General features: G+C 43.2%; 1 protein-coding gene across 3 annotated transcripts in view; it reads right to left on the reverse strand.

The window, feature by feature from the left end:
• The window catches only part of DHX9 (DExH-box helicase 9), a 28601-nt gene extending 14415 nt beyond the window's left edge, over positions 1-14186 (reverse strand). Inside the window, exons 1-12 of one of the 3 annotated variants that reach the window (XM_083507048.1) lie at positions 14060-14186; positions 12696-12837; positions 12044-12184; positions 11208-11325; positions 10915-11027; positions 10269-10417; positions 6108-6154; positions 4406-4542; positions 3812-3901; positions 3547-3708; positions 3321-3398; positions 2535-2726 (exon numbers count right to left, since the gene is read on the reverse strand). In XM_083507048.1, the coding sequence (XP_083363174.1) occupies positions 2535-2726; positions 3321-3398; positions 3547-3708; positions 3812-3901; positions 4406-4542; positions 6108-6154; positions 10269-10417; positions 10915-11027; positions 11208-11325; positions 12044-12184; positions 12696-12806 (1338 nt within the window). In that variant the 5' untranslated portion in view covers positions 12807-12837; positions 14060-14186. Of the gene's footprint in view, positions 1-2534; positions 2727-3320; positions 3399-3546; positions 3709-3811; positions 3902-4405; positions 4543-6107; positions 6155-7538; positions 7676-10268; positions 10418-10914; positions 11028-11207; positions 11326-12043; positions 12185-12695; positions 12838-14059 lie in introns of those variants that run through there. The other 2 variants (XM_083507049.1, XM_083507050.1) reach the window with 2 other exon arrangements.
• Between the last annotated feature and the right edge of the window lie 3149 nt (positions 14187-17335).

Genomic DNA, 17335 nt, shown 5'->3' on the forward strand with positions numbered 1-17335 from the left:
TTCAGTGATCTGCAATCTCTCCACCCACCCACATCTGGGCAGGAAGAAAGCCAAAAATTAATGCTAGCATTTCAAAACCTGAAATAGTCAGGCCCAAGACAACTCTGATCCAAAAAAACCTTTATCCAAAAAACCTCAGTCCTCTGATAAACATAAAACTGAAAATAAACGATTGTCTTTTCAGTTGTTGAGCAGGGCAAAAATGCTTTAAATAAATTAAATACAAATTCCAACATGTACATTTTCATACTGGAAAACTTGAGGAGGAAAATGCAGTCTCAATTGACAAAGACAGTTTTTGTAAACTGAGACGAGATGATGTCACTGTCTGTACCCTTTTCCTATTAAGATACATTAATAGGAAGGAATACAAGGTAAAAGCCTTCGCTGATGATTTGGTTATAACAATAGAAGACCCTATTAAAAGTGTTAAGGAAGTCTTAGAAGAGATAGAGCAATTTGGACAAGTTGCCGGTTTCAAATTAAATAAGAACAAAACGAAAATAATGGTTAAAAATATGGACCAAGAGATATTAGAAAGAATTCAGCAACAAACAGAGATGGAAGTGGTTAAGAAAGTTAAATATCTTGGGATTATATTAACTCCCAAGAGTATTGATCTTTTTCAAAATAATTATGTACCGATATGGAATAAGATTAGGAAGGACCTGGAAGTGTGGGGGAGAATGAAGTTATCATTTTGGGGAAGAATTGCAACGATAAAAATGAATGTGCTACCAAAAATGTGGTTTTTATTTCAATCAATACCAATAATTAAAGTTGTGACGATATTTAAAGAGTGGCAAAGAGTATTATCAAGATATATCTGGCAGGGCAAGAAACCCAGAATAAAATTTAAGATTTTAACAGATGCAAAAGATAGAGGAGGCTTTGCCCTGCCAGACTTAAAGTTATATTTTGAGGCTGCATGTCTTTGCTGGGTGAAAGAATGGATAAAGTTAGAAAATTCAGAATTTTTGGACTTAGAAGGTTATGATAATAGATTTGGTTGGCATGCATATTTATGGTATGAGAAAAAAAGAGTGCATAAAGGTTTTGAAAATCACATATTCTGAGGTCCGCTGATTGAAGTGTGGAATAGGTACAAAAATATATTAGAGTTTAAAACTCCATTCTGGCTGTCACCATTGGAGGTAATGAGTGTTAAGAAGATCAATATGACCGGGAGTTGGATTACATATGAGAATTTAATTATAAAAGAAGGAAATAAATGGAAATTGAAACCATACGAAGAAGTTAAAGAATATGTGTATGATTGGTTACATTACTTCCAATTGAATGCGATGTTTAAAAAAGAGATGCTGGAAAGAGGCTTTCAAGAAGAAAAATCTAGATTTCAAAAAGAAATTTTGAATAATGATATTAAAATTCTATCTAAAATGTATAAATTATTACTTGAGTGGCATACTAAGGATGAAGAGGTTAAAGTTGCAATGATTCAATGGGCCAAAGATTTTGGTTATAATATTCAATTTGATGACTGGATAAGACTGTGGAAAGAAGGAATGAAATTTACTGCATGTACTACAATAAAAGAAAATGTTATGAAAATGTTATATAGATGGTATGTAACACCAGTAAAACTTGGAAAGATGTATAAAGTTAGTAATAAATGTTGGAAATGTCAGGAGAAAGAAGAAACATTTTATCATATGTGGTGGGAATGTAAAAAAATGAAAGGTTTCTGGGAAATGATTTACAATGAGTTGAAAAAAATGTTGAAATATGCTTTTGTTAAGAAACCAGAAACCTTTCTGTTAGGAATACTAAGAAATGATATAAAAAAGAAGGATGAGAAGTTGTTTTTATATGCAGTAACAGCGGCAAGAATTCTGGTGGCACAAAAATGGAAACAGGAAGAAATCCCGACGAAAGAAGAATGGAGAATGAAGTTGATGGAGTACGCAGAATTAGATAAACTAACGGGGAGAATTTGGAACCGGCGAGACCAAAGATTTACTGAGGACTGGAATAAATTTACAGAGTATATTGAAAATATCTGCGAAGAACAATTAACGTTTGTAGGTTTTCAAGAAGCTCTGTGATAATAATGGAAAGAAATATTTGTTTTATAATAATTGTTAAGATTAATATGGTTAAAAAAAACCAAACAATATAGATGGAAGAAATGTGAATAATTGTGATAATACGGAAAATTTCCAGATAGACTGAGGGAAGTCTGAAAGTGCAAAGATTAGAACTGGATGTAAATTTTGGATGGAATGTTTTTCCTTTATTGTGTTATTTGAAAAATTTTATAAATAATTTTTTTTTAAAAAAAAAGATACATTACTCAGTCATTTTCAAGTTAACTACAGCACAGTGATGGACAATTAGCAAATTAATCTCACAGGGATGGTTGAGAAGTATGCATTGCACCCACAAGATGACAAATGGGAGCGCTAAGGATATATTACGGCTTGGTTTACTCCATTTCGTGGCAACTAATTCTGACGTGTATTATTCCCAAATACTTCACCAATCTTAAGGACTGCTCTGAACAGGCTCTTCACCTGAGTCACAACCACATTACACTCAGCAGCTCTTCCACTGTGAATAAATTCATCCAGGATGTACTGTGGAACTTGTGTGGTTTTGCCACAGCCTGTGGCCCCACGGATGATGACAACAGAATTTTGGTGGATGGCATCCAGAATCTCTCGCTCAAACTTTTTCACAGGCAGGGTTTCCCTCTCTTGAAGAATCTGGGACAGAGAGCAGTTTGTGATTAATATTCAGCAAATAACCTGGCAATTGGCAGTTTCCTGGCTATGTATTAGCAAATAAACCACTGTCTTCCTCACCCCAACTTCTGCACACTTTGAAAGTTTGGAGATCTAAGTATACCCTTTGGTTTCTTCCCCATTACATACAACACAAAGATCTTTTCAAGTGTGTGTGTGTGTGTGTGTGTGTGTGTACATATGCGCATCATACTGGTGAATATGCTTTTGCCAGTTCAAAGACCTACAACCTTCTCTGGCAGACTAGGACAAAGGAGGAAGTAGAAGTGATCAGGCACAATACCTGGCCAAATCTTACTCCAAAGAACCTGCCCCCTAGCAGATGGAGAAGAGCCACTGGGAAATGACAGACAGGGACAAGGTATGTGGAAGTAAGATAGCATGTAGCTTGGGAGTTTGGCTTTATACCCCAAACTAACCCAAGTCTATAAGACATTTTGGCTAATATCTGTGGTAATGTAAAGCAAGCACTCCCAAAAATATATCCTTGCAATTTTCTCTAACCTGTGAAAACCTATCACAAGGCTCAAGAACACTAAATGTCAGCTGACTTACTTTTTGCAGTTCCTGATCATTTTCCAGCTGATACATGAGGTTGCTTTTTAGGTCAATGCTTATCTGTTCTGGTGTAGCCTGAGAAAAGATCACAAGATTTGAAGATACATACAGCTTTAAAATAGGTACAACAAAGCCAACTAAGTAAACAGCAAACAAATTTCTGTAAAAAGTAAAAATGAGTCATGCCAGCAATCACAATAAAATATATGAATTGTAGGCTTACGTATGCCAGAGGACCCTCATCAATATTGCAGCTAGTCCACGGATTCCAGTTTGACTGAGGGGGGGACCAGGGCACAACCCCTGTCTGATTCTGTTTCTGGGATGGTTCAAAGTGGGCCAACTTTCCAATGTTGAGAATAGCAGGGAAGTTGGGATCTTCGGGCTGCCAAGTTAGTTAGAAAAATAACACAGTGCTTAGTGAAAATAGGCAGAATCCCATCTGACTGAGAAAGTGAAAAGAAAGCTGTTCTTGACCACACACTCACCGGTGGAACCGTTTCAAGACACATCTCCTCAACGATGCCTTGCAAGTGAAATTCTAAATCTGAAGAGATGTTGACTTCGTAAGGCTCCACCTATGAAATTGACATGCGTAAAGATGTTCTCAGATCCAATAAAGAAACCACTCCCTTGAAAGATGTACTTGCACAGTACACTTGCTTACAGAAAAGGAAGTCATAATATTCTTGGCTCAGAACACAAACAGGAAATAGATCACATTAAACCACGAAAACTTCTTTCTTTTTAAAAGTACATATATGTGTCGTATCTAAAAACCAAAACATAGCAACTATACTTAAAAGTGCTTAACTTTGGGAGGGCTCATCCCATGGATGTTTTAGTCTTCTGCCTCATCAAAAAGGGGGGAAAATTTAAAACAGAGCAAGTATCCAAAACCAGCCATTATCAAATCAAGAAAGCCAGTCGATACAGAAAGGCTCCACAGTGCTACAAAAAGACACTCTAGCCTGGTGACTATTCAACAGAATGAAATCTTTTACAAGTCTGAGGAATGCATTTGTGCACACGCACAAACACAAGCACACACAACAGCATAGGACATTTGAAACAGGACTCACTGATTCGCCTTCCTTCTTCTTGGTCTGTCCAGAGTAAGGCTCAATGATGTTCAAGTGATAGAGCTGCCTAACCAAAGACAGAGCACAGGACTGTGCAGCCAGCTTTTTGTTTGAGCCATGCTCACGAGCATAGATTCCTGAAATAGAGCAGTCCAATATTGCCATAGTTTGAAATTTTATTAGTCCAAAGAGAAAATAGAGATGTGCTTCACAGCGCCATCTCCCAACCAGAAGTCACTAAACAACAACAATGAAACTTCTCAAAGATCACAAGTGGGAGCCCTGAAATTTTATCAGTGCAAGTAATCAAATTGCTTTGGTACTTAATTACCATCAGGGAACACAAAGAATCACAGGACATTGGAAGGGACACCAAGGCTCAGCTGATCCAACCCACTGCAACGCACAAATATTTTGCCCACGTTGGAAAGCAGTTACTGAGGTTATCTCAGCCAAGTTTGTGCTAGGGCTTGTTTATAAAATCAATAACCTGTTCAAGGGTTATCATCTGTTCAATCTCAGATTTATTTCTACATGTGAGGTTGGTCAGCTGCAAGCAACCACCTCTAATAGAGGGCAGTGGGCCTTCTCAGTAGTGGCGCCCACCATGTGGAATGCCTTCCCATCAGCTGTAAAGGAAATGAGTAACTATATAACCTATAGAAGTATAGGAAACTTTTTAAGGTTTAATGTTTTATTATGTTTTTATATATGTTGGAAGTTGCCCAGAGTGGCTGGGGCAACCCAGTCAAATGGGCAGGGTACAAATAATAAATTACTACTACTACTACTACTACAGCAAAATCAGAGGCTCTTGACATTTCTTTTTCCCATTCACCCACCTATCCCGCAGGGTCTTGGTTCTCTAGTTGTGTGCCTTGTTGGCTAACATGCAATAAGAGGGCTGGCATGTGTGGGCATGGAATCAAGGGGACCCAGAGTAGTTTGGGCTATAGGCTACAACATGTCTCCTAGAGAAAAATATACACCAGGAGGCTTAGTTTGGTCAGAATTGAGTATACACTTCCAGAGGTAATGCTAAATACATTACTTCTGGTAAATGAGCCATCATAGCTGCTAAAGGGCCGTGTCCTGGGCTTTTTAGACTCATCTACTCATGTACTGTGGGACGCGGGTGGCGCTGTGGGTTAAACCACAGAGCCTAGGTCGGCGGTTCGAATGCCCATGACGGGGTGAGCTCCCGTTGCTTGGTCCCAGCGCCTGTCATCCTAGCAGTTCGAAAGCACATCAAAGTGCAAGTAGATAAATAGGTACCGCTCCGGCGGGAAGGTAAATGAAGTTTCCGTGCGCTGCTCTGGTTCGCCAGAAGCGGCTTAGTCCTGCTGGCCACATGACCCAAAAGCTGTACGCAGGCTCCCTCAGCCAATAAAGCGAGATGAGCGCCGCAACCCCAGAGTCAGTCACGACTGGACCTAATGGTCAGGGGTCCCTTTACCTTTACCCATGTACTATCTGACACCAAAGGGGTGCACTGGTTGCCAGATGTGAAATATATTGGCATTATTTTCAGCTCTCCCACCCCACTAGGAAGGGAACTGTACTTCACATACTGATTTCAACTGCAAGTGCCTGAAAGAGTTGAGACTCACTAACACCACCAAAACCAACAGTATATTAAAAAAACTTCCAATAGGGATTGCACAAAATACAACACTAAATTCACTCCCAATAAGACACTTACTTCTAGCCGGCTTTTTGATATAAATGGTCATTTCTGCAATAAAGCTCCTGCAACACATACAGAAAGCAGAGTATTAGGGCTTTAGTTTTTTAGGGAGATCAAACTAGGCACCTCCAACATAGCCAGGCCTTTTCCATTAAGCAAAGCCCAATAAAATTCAAACTTTCACTGTTAACTCCACATGATTAGCACTTTTAAAAAAATTAATGACTTCGTTGTAAAGTAACTGTAAAATGAGCAGCTCTTTCCAAGCACATATTTTTACAATGTTTTAAAGGTTAAGGTGTTCTTAAGAGAATAATTTATAATCTGTATGTCTTGCTGGTTAAAAAAGAATGGGCAAATAATAAGCTTCCAAATTAATATGAACCCATTGAGAAGAAAAAATTAGACTAAAAAAATTACAGTGGTGCCCCGCAAGACAAATGCCTCGGAAGACGAAAACCCGCTAGACGAAAGGGTTTTCCATTTTTCGATGCGCTTCGCAAGACGAATTTCCCTATGGGCTTGCTTCGCAAGATGAAAACGTCTTGCGAGTCTTGCGATTTTTTTCGTTTCCCCCCTTTTCTAAGCCGCTAATAGCCTTTTAGCCGCTAATCCGCTAAGCCTTTAATAGCCGCTAAACCGCTAATAGCGCTAATCCGTTAATAGGGTTGCTTCGCAAGACGAAAAAACCGCTAGACGAAGAGACTCGCGGAACGGACTATTTTCGTCTTGCGAGGCACCACTGTACAGGATTTAATCGCAGAATAGAAGTACAAAACCCAAAAAGAACCAGATTTTTAAAACTCCATTTAGGATTTTGTCTATCTCAGCCTCACATCTGCAACTGCAGGCTTTTGCCCAAAAAGGAGCCAAAATATGACTAATCTGGCAAAATAGGCAACAGTAAAGGTAAGCACATCCCTCAACAAGCTATCTAGGAAAAATATGGCTGAGGTTGGAACTACCCATCTAAGGTAGCAAGATAAATACACAGCTTCACACGGCTCTTATTTTTACCTGCTTTGGAATGCGATCAGTTGGTTTAGTTTCCACAAATATCTTGGTCATTTAAGGTACGAGTGGACAAGGCTATAGTCCTAAATATGTTTATGTTACAACGCAGACACCTATTACCAATGAAGTTTGGGTGACAGTCCTCAGAAAGTTACTCATTTAACTGAGTGGGATGCATTTTTGAGTATACATGTGTAAGAACTGTCAGGTTTTAAATAAATTGCTTGGGAATGGTAATTAACTCAAACTGGGTTTTAAAATTTGTTGAGGTCTCCTTATACTTTAATAGGTGGAATTGCCCCCAGCATTTCTGCTGTGTTGCAAGAAGATCACATTGCACCTGCAACTAGTTCAAGGTTTTGATGTCTCACTGCAAACAAGAGAAGTTATATTACGCTCAGAGGCCTCTTCCTAAACCACCAGTGAACTGACCTTCAGGCACAGCGGCTTCATGAGTCAAAAGGCCACTGGCTCTCAGGGACACAACAGCCACCCTTTCATTAATGACACCGATGCCAGTATGTTTCTCAGCCAGGCTTATATCCAGCACTCAATTCATTCTCCTCCACCTGGGGGGGAACAGCAACACCAGAAATCAATTTACAATAGATCCCCATGTGATTGCTTAGTACAGCCTAAGCAGCAGCACATGTGTGAATGAGCAAAAATCTCTGGTGTTGCAGTTGGCCACCCCTTTCAGCCTGGAGCTTAAACTGCAATGCCGCTATGGAGTCATCTTCCCATCCTGCCATCTGACAGAGCACCCTCTTTGTGCACAAGGAAAGCATGCTTGTGTTTAGAATTATATACTCCCAAACTAGTTTCTGGAAAGAAACATCCAATCACAAATGAAATGCCAGGAAGACATGGTGCCAACTCTCATCTATGATGTGGAATTTAAAAAAAAAATTCCCTGCTGTATTTGTCCATGGGAAACTATCCACTTCTTAATTTTCACAAAATGAATCAGTTACATAATGAACAGACACAGTATTAGCCCAAATGGCCAGTTTCAAAGTTGCAATTAGCTTTTTTATGAGACTACCCAAAGGAAGCATATTTATATTTATAAAAATGGGATAGAAATATGTGCACAGCTCCTTTAGAAGAGCAAAAAATTGTATGAACTGTTTCCAGTACCTAAGCTTTTTTTCTTAAAACTTTAAAATAGGTTGGTTTGGGAATCTGCTTCCAGTTTCAAGTCAATCAGAGTTCCATGTTAGATGAGTTTAAAACAAAACTGGTGTTGGGAGGAGGGCTTTTCGATTTGGGACAAGTTGGGTCTGTGCAAAGGGATGGGCTTTACTCAAATCAGCATGGAACCAGGCAGCTGGCACTTTAAAAGATGGGACAGCAGAATTTGATATAATGGTGACCTCTAGTTATTCTAGAACTGGAAGCAGAAGTTTTTGTAGCACTAAAAAGGAAACATCAAAACTTGCCAATACAACCAAACCATTCTTTCTCAGAATTTTTGTTTGCGTAACTACAGTCATTCACTGGAACAGTGTTTCCCAAACTTGGGTCTCCAGCTGTTGTTAGACTACAATTCCCACCATCCCTGACCACTGGTCTTGCTAGCTAGGGATTATAGGAGTTGTAGCCCCAAAACAGCTGGAGACCCGTTTGGGAAACACTGCACTGCACAGGCTACACAAACTGTGCATCCCCCCACCTTCTCACTACTGAGCAAGTTTAAGTTTTAGATAAATCTAAACCATTGGATATATCGCAGCATGTTTTCGAAAACATCTTTTTGCTTCCCTGCAGACACAAGTGATCCATCCGAGCCTTCCTGGGAGTAACAAGTTCTACACCCTGGAATGCTCTCTGGAAAATAGCAAGCAGGCTGAGAAACGTACTGTCACTCACTGCTCCCATCTTCATCAAGCAAACGGACTGGAAGTCACATTCCAGAGAAGTACAACTTCCACAACGGTTAGGTGGAAAAATATTCTGTAATTAACACCTTCCAAAGCATTCAAAATTAGGGCTGCCACCTTTTTACCAGTACCACTCTTTTGTATTCTAGTCTGTCATGCAGAAATTAAGCAGGCAAAGCTTTTCCTGGGATAGCGAAGCTTTACCAAAGTGATTACTGCACGCCAGGCTGCTGATTTAACACCCAGGAGTAGGGCCAGTAAAAAGATGGCAACCCTGACAATGTTTTGCGTACTCAAAGCAATTATCTCCACTGGAAGCTGGAAGAAAAAAGTAATGTCACAAAGTACACTTAAAGCCAGAAATTAAATCTGATTCTGATTACACAATGGCCCAGTTCAGATGGAACATATTCAGCCCAACCAACTATGGGTCATTGGAGCCAGAACAAGAGAGGTCCTTGACCTCCTGGGTCTCCCCTATTGCACTGCCTTCTCTTGCACACCTGGTGGTGTTTTCGAAAGAGACACCAGAAACCCACATGTATCGCTGCCGTGAGCACTAGCTATAACTGCAGCATGTGCCCTTTTCCACCCTTGACATAAAAGAAATATTCTCAAAGCAGTTTACACAGCTAAAATTGGACGGCCTTAAAAAAAATCTTTCACTCTACAGTTTTATCTTCCAATTCCTTCCTTAAAGAGGATACTCCTGGTGTCTCATAGGCTTCACCAAGCAGATGGTATCAGCTGCTCCTGGCTTCTGGAATTTTCAGAGACAGCTGTGGAAGTGATGCAAGAAGTCCTCCCTCCAGATTTCCTGCTGTTGTTTTGCCAGCCAGAAGGGATCACAGGGGAATTGCCTCCTTGCCCTGGAAGTGTGTCACCAGGCCTGTTTCTGTTCTTTAAGTGCAAATATAGGACACTAAAATACAGACCTCTTCCAAACTCAGCTTCAAAAGCAGCACTGTAGCCAGAAGACTGGCTGTTATCTGGAAAGCTGAAGTCAAATAATGGTAACAGTTCCTTGAAAGGGAGGAGAGAAATGGGGCGGGCAGTTGCCAAAACACAAAACTGTATGTTCTCAGCAGAGGGAATGCAGCTCTATGGAGGCTATGCTCCACTCCTGGCAATGGCTAGATTAGAGAGACTGACAAATAGTTGATTGTACCTTTGTTTACTCAGCGTATCCATTAAGTTAACTAAATTCCCTATTTGAAAGTGAAGCAGCCAAGAAGCATTTCAACATTATCAGCAACACAAAGGAGAAAACCTAGCAAACCTGTTGTGATCAGGCCCCACTTGGGTGTATTTATATTCTCCTTGAATCTTCTCTTTTTGGAAAAACTGGTTCAGGCGTGCCTTGGCATTTTCTAAGGTCCAATTCCCATGAAGACTAGCATTTAAGTCTACTTCTTCTGACTCCAAAGTCTGATGGTAAGAAACAAATGTCTTGTAATTAAAGTTTACAAGGGCCACTCTTAACTTTGTTACATGTCAGTATTAGAAGAAACAGGCTTTAAGATTTCTGGATCATCTTGTCTGCAAGCTAAGATAAGCATTTCCACAGTAAATTAAACAACTTTAATACTATGACTAAACCATTAGATCTGTGTATGGGAGACTCCACATGTTCTGATAGGCAACCCCTGAGAATCTATTTTGTAATATGCCCAGAATTATTCCACTATCCCCCAAATATAGCCATAGATTAAAGGAAGCGTAACAGTAACAAAAGTTACTTCATATGCTAACCAAGAAGATAAAAATATCAAATATTTGAGCTTTACCTGCAGAATAATCTCACATAAATTCCACCCCACCAAACAAGCATATGGAAGTATCTTCTATGTATCAACCGACCTGGAATGATAATGTGGACTGAACTTATCTTAAAGGGGGGGTGGGGAGAGAGAAACAACCCTTACTGCCTGAGCCTCCTGCTCCTCCTTCCTGGAATAGTAATCCTTCAGATTAGCTCCGCGGTCCCACTGAGCTACCCCATAGCCAGAGCTTCCAGCTCCAGAAGAAGGAACACCATCTATCAGGGAAGAGAAGAAAGCAAAGTGTTTCCTAATAGCTGTAAAACACATGCTGTGAGTACATTTTAATAGAATTCCCCAGAGTCTCACCACCTCTGTCTTCCCAACCTCTTGATTTATAAAGCACCAAGAGTGTAACACATATAAGGCATGTAAGACGCAGGTGTTCAGTGCCTTACCTACTTCTGTTTTGAGAGCCAGATGAGGAGGAATAGGCCCTCCCAAAGGTGTAGTAAACCCATCTGTACCTTCTTCTGTTCCAGCCACTTCTCCATCACCAGCACCCACAGCTCCCGCCTAAGCAAGAACAAGTATTTTGTGAATTACAATGTTGCTTTCCTCAGAGTCCCCAATCCCCAAATGTGACCCAGACTCTGCTAAGTATTTTCCTTTCATAGTCAACTTAAAGAGCTGCAAAACTGGGGTGGACTTACTTTTAATTTATTTTTTAATCTGCCATCCTTTCCAAAGGAGCCCCAGGCAACAACAAGTGATAAAACAATGGGAAATATTTTAATTTAAAAGGCTTGTACGTTTACATGTCCTCCACACATCGGGCTCTGCATTCCTATGTGCCTCAGCTTTCTTTTATTTTAAGAACGATTCTAACCCTTAGAAAGTGGGTGGAAAGACAAAACCTCCAATGTCAGTCAGACCCAGAGCAGACTCACTGAAATCAGTTGACATTACTAACTTAGGTTCATTCATTTCAATAGATTTACTCTGAGTAAAACATAGCTGGATACAATCTTCAAATATCATCCACAGTAATAAACTATGCAAGTTTCACAAACATTAGCAACTTTGCACAAGTATTTTGAGAATTCAGTATATGGCCTTCCTTGCAGCAATTTTTTGGAAAAAATGCAGCTTACATTTGGTTTCCAGGTAGTCACTTGATCAGACCTAGACACACTTCATATGCTTTCAGACCATATCCTGGTCCTTGACAGTAAACCTAACCGTAAAATCATGACATACCACATCACATATCCCCCAGAACAGAAACACTTACTCCGAAAGCTGGGATTTCTTCACTTTTGATTTCATTCACTCGAACCAGGTAATTGAGGAAGTCCCTTGCTGCGTTGGTCTGGGCATCTTTCTTGTTGGTGGAGTTGCCCATGCCAGTATAGTTGAAGCCTGTCACCCGAACCTGCCATGAGTGGATACACAGGCTCAGGAAGGAAAAACATGGGAAGCCTCAACACCACACCAGCTCATCGCAAATACCATTTCCAAGTGACTTCAAGTTGGAAAACGAAAAAGTGCAGAGAACAACTGGGCATGCTGCTTTTGAGACTTCTTCAAGTGAGAGGATGGAATGGCAAAACATACAGCAACTTACGTTTACAATGAACAACTCCCAATACCTGTTTGCCATAAAAAGTACAATCTAAACCAGGGTGTGGATGTCTAGCTGCAGTTGGCAAGTGGCAATGGGGATGGAGGACAGTTTCGGTGGAGAAGCAGGGTGTGGGCTTGGGCTGCTTAATGCAGTCTCTGGAGAGCACCCAAAAGCGCCTGGTGCTAGACAAGAGATGTCGCTGGCCCATGCAACATGCTGCCCATCCCAGCTTTAGGAAATATTCTTTTCCAAGCACCCTTGCATGAGCACATGGCGACAAAGCAAAGCTCCTCTGAGCTCCTCAGACACAGGCTCTCACCTCACACATGAACTTCTGTCGGTTTTTGTTGCCCACAGCACGGATTTCGTAAGCTGGGGTGATCTTCCGCTTGCCGCACCAAGCATACAGGAAATTCTTCACGTCCCCCATGGCAAAACTGGGTGGAGTAGTGCAGCCCCTACTGCGGGAGGTTGAAAAACACACTTAAAGCACTAGGACATAGACTAACTTTCTTTCTCCAGAGTAGCCTTCTCCAATTGGCCCTCCAGTATTCTTGAACTATAGCTCCCAGGAGCCCCAGGCAGCACAAGGCGGCAAGACTAGGGGCTTGATGTCCCCCATTAGCTATAATGACATTTTCCTTTTGTTAGGAGGACACAAATAGAAGCCACTGACACAAAACAAGAGGGAACTCAGGACTCTGAAAGCACTGGCCACACGGAGATATAATGCTACAATAAAAGAGCTGGAAGGGACCCAGAGGGTCATCTAGTCCAACCCCCTGCAATGCGGAATATTTTTGCTCAATGTGGGACCCAGGGCCCTGAGGTTCAGAGTCTCATGCTCTACCGACAGAGCTATCTCACATTTAGCACAGCCTCCCCCAATGTGGTGCCCTCCAGATATTTTGGGCTGTGGCTTCTTTGTCAGCCCCAGTCAGCACAGTCCACACTATTTCAAGCTCAGCTACACGAGAGAAAAGACAACTTATTTCCATAGCTGTTACCCCACTCTAAATTCTTTGTTTCTATCCTTACGTTGCTGACGGCAATAGTTAGGTATTTATTATTTATTTATTTATTTATTTATTTATTTGTAAGTAATCCGGCGATGTCCCTGACAGGGAGTCAAGGCGGCTTACAGATGAAACAGGAACACCTGAGGCTGCAACACAGGCCGCTCTAGCTTTATTAAAATATAAAGGTGGTACAGAAATGTAATGAATACCTAAATAAAATAAAAATAAATTGCCGCCGTCCCGCTTCCAACTCTACAATTCTATGAATCGAGACCAAGCGCCGGCTCGGAGGTGGAGGCGATCGCCGGTGCATTCCTAGTGCGCTTGCGCGGTTTCCCCCCTCCACAGCCCAAACTAAACCCGGAAATCAGGGGTCGTTTCACGACTCTGCCCTTCTCGACTCTATGCATGAAACCGGACGCCAACATAGCAGGGAGCACAAATGCGCACGCGCGCCTGGCTCCTGCCCACCAACCCAAGCAGCTCTACTGCGCATGCGGCTTCCCACTCCATTTTCCCCGCCGCCTCGTCGCGCCTGCGCACTCTCCTCCCTCCCCAGCCCGTTTTTCTCTCCACGGCGCCCCTGCCCTCACACCCGCACATGCCAATGATTATTTTAAAAAATGAAATCCTGCTAAATGTAACCTTGTCCTGCGCCGGGTACCTCTGCCTCAGCCCCTGGCCAGCATAGGAGCTTCCTCTGCCCGTCAAACGGCTCCCGCTTCGCCAGGTCCTCCGCCGCTCGCCACAAAGAGGCCAAGATGGCGGCGCCTCTGCGCCTGCGCACTTAGGGGAGGTGACGGGCAGCCCCGAGCCACGGAGAGAGCGAGCGCCCCAGGCGGATGGAAGCGGGACTTCAACCCAGAGCAAAAGCAAAAGCGCGGAGCCGCTGCGAGACTGGGCGGCGCGCAAGCATGTTTTATTTCATTTGCATGTTCATTTCACTTCATTTGCATGTGCATCCTTTGTTTGTTCAAGGACTAACCGAGGGCAGAGTTCTACGAAACTCTAGAGAAAGCCAATTCGCTTTGCTGCGTTTTCACTTTTAGTGGGCACTAAGGAAGGTGGTCACACTGTTTCTGTTCCAAGCACTCACTCAGGGTTTGTTCCTTTTGGAAATGAGGCACAGTGGAGACTGTGGTGTCTTTATGATATATGGTTTACATACAACTTGAGCCTGCAATGGATGGGTTCACAGCATCAACACCCCCAGTGGCAGAGCTTCATGCTTCGGCACCGGGGTGGGTGGGTGGCGGAGAGCAGGCGAGGGCAGGGCTGGCGCACATCCGGGGGCATTGCCCGTAGGGGCGTGGCACCCCGCGCAGGCGGGGGCAGCTGCGAAGGCACCCCACCGGGATCGCGCTGCCGGGGGTGGTGCGCTCCCCCACATCCCTCTTCCTCTGCCAGTGAACACCCCAAGGGGGTCTTGTTTCAACTGTTAACGGAGAAATCCGAGGGCTCTCTTGGACAAGAAAACAAGGCCACCAGCCAGGAATACCAGAGCAAAACAGCAGCCAGTAGGCTCGGTCTTTATTGAAGACTGGCGCAACAGGACTCCCACCTGCCACCAGGTGAAACAAGATGGAAGCCCAGAACAAAAGAAGACCCCAAATTTTATTAGTTATTAATCCCCCAAACTACACCCCTAGAACTACATCATGACTACATCATTGACACATCACAAAAAGGAGGGGTTGAGGGAGGAGTTGTGGAGGTAACCTGAGTGTCCTGTCACCTGGCTGGTTCCTCCTTTCCCCCTGCCCATGAGTCATTTCCAGGGGACAAAGGGGAGCTGGCGGTTTCCTGCCCCCAGAGGGAAGATCTGATCATTGTCCTTTGTTCCAGTCCATGTTGAATCCACTCCCCTATGCAAGTCCTTTGTGACCTGGATGGTCTTCTGTCTGGGACCATCAAGGTTGTCATGCCAACTGGGTAGGGCTCTTGTGTATGTGCTGGTACAGTTAAGGGATTATGGCCGTCCTGTATCAAACCATCCCCCTTTGATAGTCCTTCCTTCATGGAGTAAAATAAAAGTAAGTCCGATGTATGGTTGATTTGCTATGAATTTTTAACAGAAACGTCGCGTATGTCCTGTGTGTGTGTGTGTGTGTTGTGTTTGTACAAACTGAATGATTTGGGGGGGGGGGGTCCTGCAACATTCCCATAGCCATAGCCTTGGATTTATACAACCACTGTGCTCTAACCCTCTCTCCAGCTTGCTGCCTTTACCAGCCTGCAACCTTTCCCTCCTCCAGGTCACATCAAAGCCAACTCTAAAACACTAACAATGGGTTTTGTTCAGAGCTGGAGGAGGAGACCCACCCATTTGGCATCTGGCATTTTTCACTTTCTTAACAGCCCATCACCTTTCCCTTTGTTCTCTCCCAGGCAACTACCTCATGAGTATAGGGAGTGGTGGAAGCTTCAGCTCCCTCAATATTTTGGAGCAAGGGGCTCAGCACCCCCTATACTGAGGGGGCTGCCCCCTGCCACCACAGGGCCCCATCGCACCACCCTGCCGCCAGGTGAGTGCTAGGCAACCAGGCGGGACACTCAAGGGTGAACATCACACTCTGTGTGCTCAGTCCCTTGTGTGCCACACCCCCTCTCTGCCCTTTGAGTCAGGCTTGACTCGGGGATGCAACTGCCGCAGCCGGGAGCCTCTCTCCGCTGCGGTGGAGCTGCATGAGGTGCAGCCCAGTTGAGGAGAGGGGTGGCGGCTCTCTGCCACCGACTCTCCACTCAGAGGAAGCTGCCTCGGCTGGAGCCAGGCTCCGATGGGAGCTGGGAGGGGGGTGCCCCCAGTGGATGGCAAGTTGGGTGGGTCTGGCGGGGTTGGGGGGGCATCATGCGTGTAATGTCATGCACATGTGATGCACCCCACCCCAATGTTGGGTGCAACACCTGCTCATGAGGCCGCTAGCCTGGCTTATATTTTAGCCATTACCGGATCCAGGGGTTTGGGAGGCTTGATTAAATTCTAACACTTACTGAGTTCAGGAATTTAGGGGAGTCTGGCACTCCTGAGCCCTTAACAACATGCTTGCATGGCAAAATCAGTCAGGGTAAGCTGTGTCAACCTGCTGAAGTAAAAACAAGACACAAATCCATTTTTTTTAAAAAAAATTGCATTTTTCAGGAGGGGACGAGGCTCAAACAATGGTTTCCCTAACACCCTTCTCTCAACCAGTGTCCCAAATTGTGGTACAGTATTGTCTATTTTAGGCTTAACAAGGAATATGAAAGCCTAGCATCACCTGTGCATCCAGTAAAGTGCCATGATAATTTTGCCAGCTCTTAAGGTGCCGCAGGACTTGGAAGATATTTCTTACTCCACATTTGTTGCAACTTGTTGGACAGAAACACACAGCTGAAGGGTTTTCTTAAACTGCATTTCTCACCTAATGAAGGGCAGGTGGCCAGGGGGAGGCAGACAAGATTGAGAAGGCCAGACTTGCTATCTGGGAATAATTTATTGCAAGACAGGCTCAGAAGAGAGGCTGACAGGGCAGTGCTTGCCACCTACACCTTCATCACCAATGAACTATAGCAGGTTCTGGACAATCATAATTTACTTTCATGGTCCTGTCCTTACTTACAAGTAGCCTAAAATAGCTGCTCATCACCAACAGGCCACACAAATTTATTGTGGCACTTTACTTTCTGTTACAATTTGTGTCGAGCAGCAGCTTCAGAACTATAATTAATGGAGACCAACTAAGTTTGTTATACCAATAACAAAAACCAATAACTAACCAATAACTAACTTAGTTGGTCTCTAAGGTGCTACTGGAAGGAATTTTTAAATTTTGTTTCGACTACGGCAGACCAACACAGCTACCTACCTACCTCTAACTATAATTAATGGAGTTCTTTGAAAACCTGTTTAGAGTCATTTCTCAATTAGAAGACTTGTGAGCATTCTACCATGAAAGAAACC

Source organism: Podarcis liolepis (assembly GCF_965112155.1).
Source record: "Podarcis liolepis genome assembly, chromosome: 6".
Classification (NCBI taxonomy): Eukaryota; Metazoa; Chordata; class Lepidosauria; order Squamata; family Lacertidae; genus Podarcis; species Podarcis liolepis.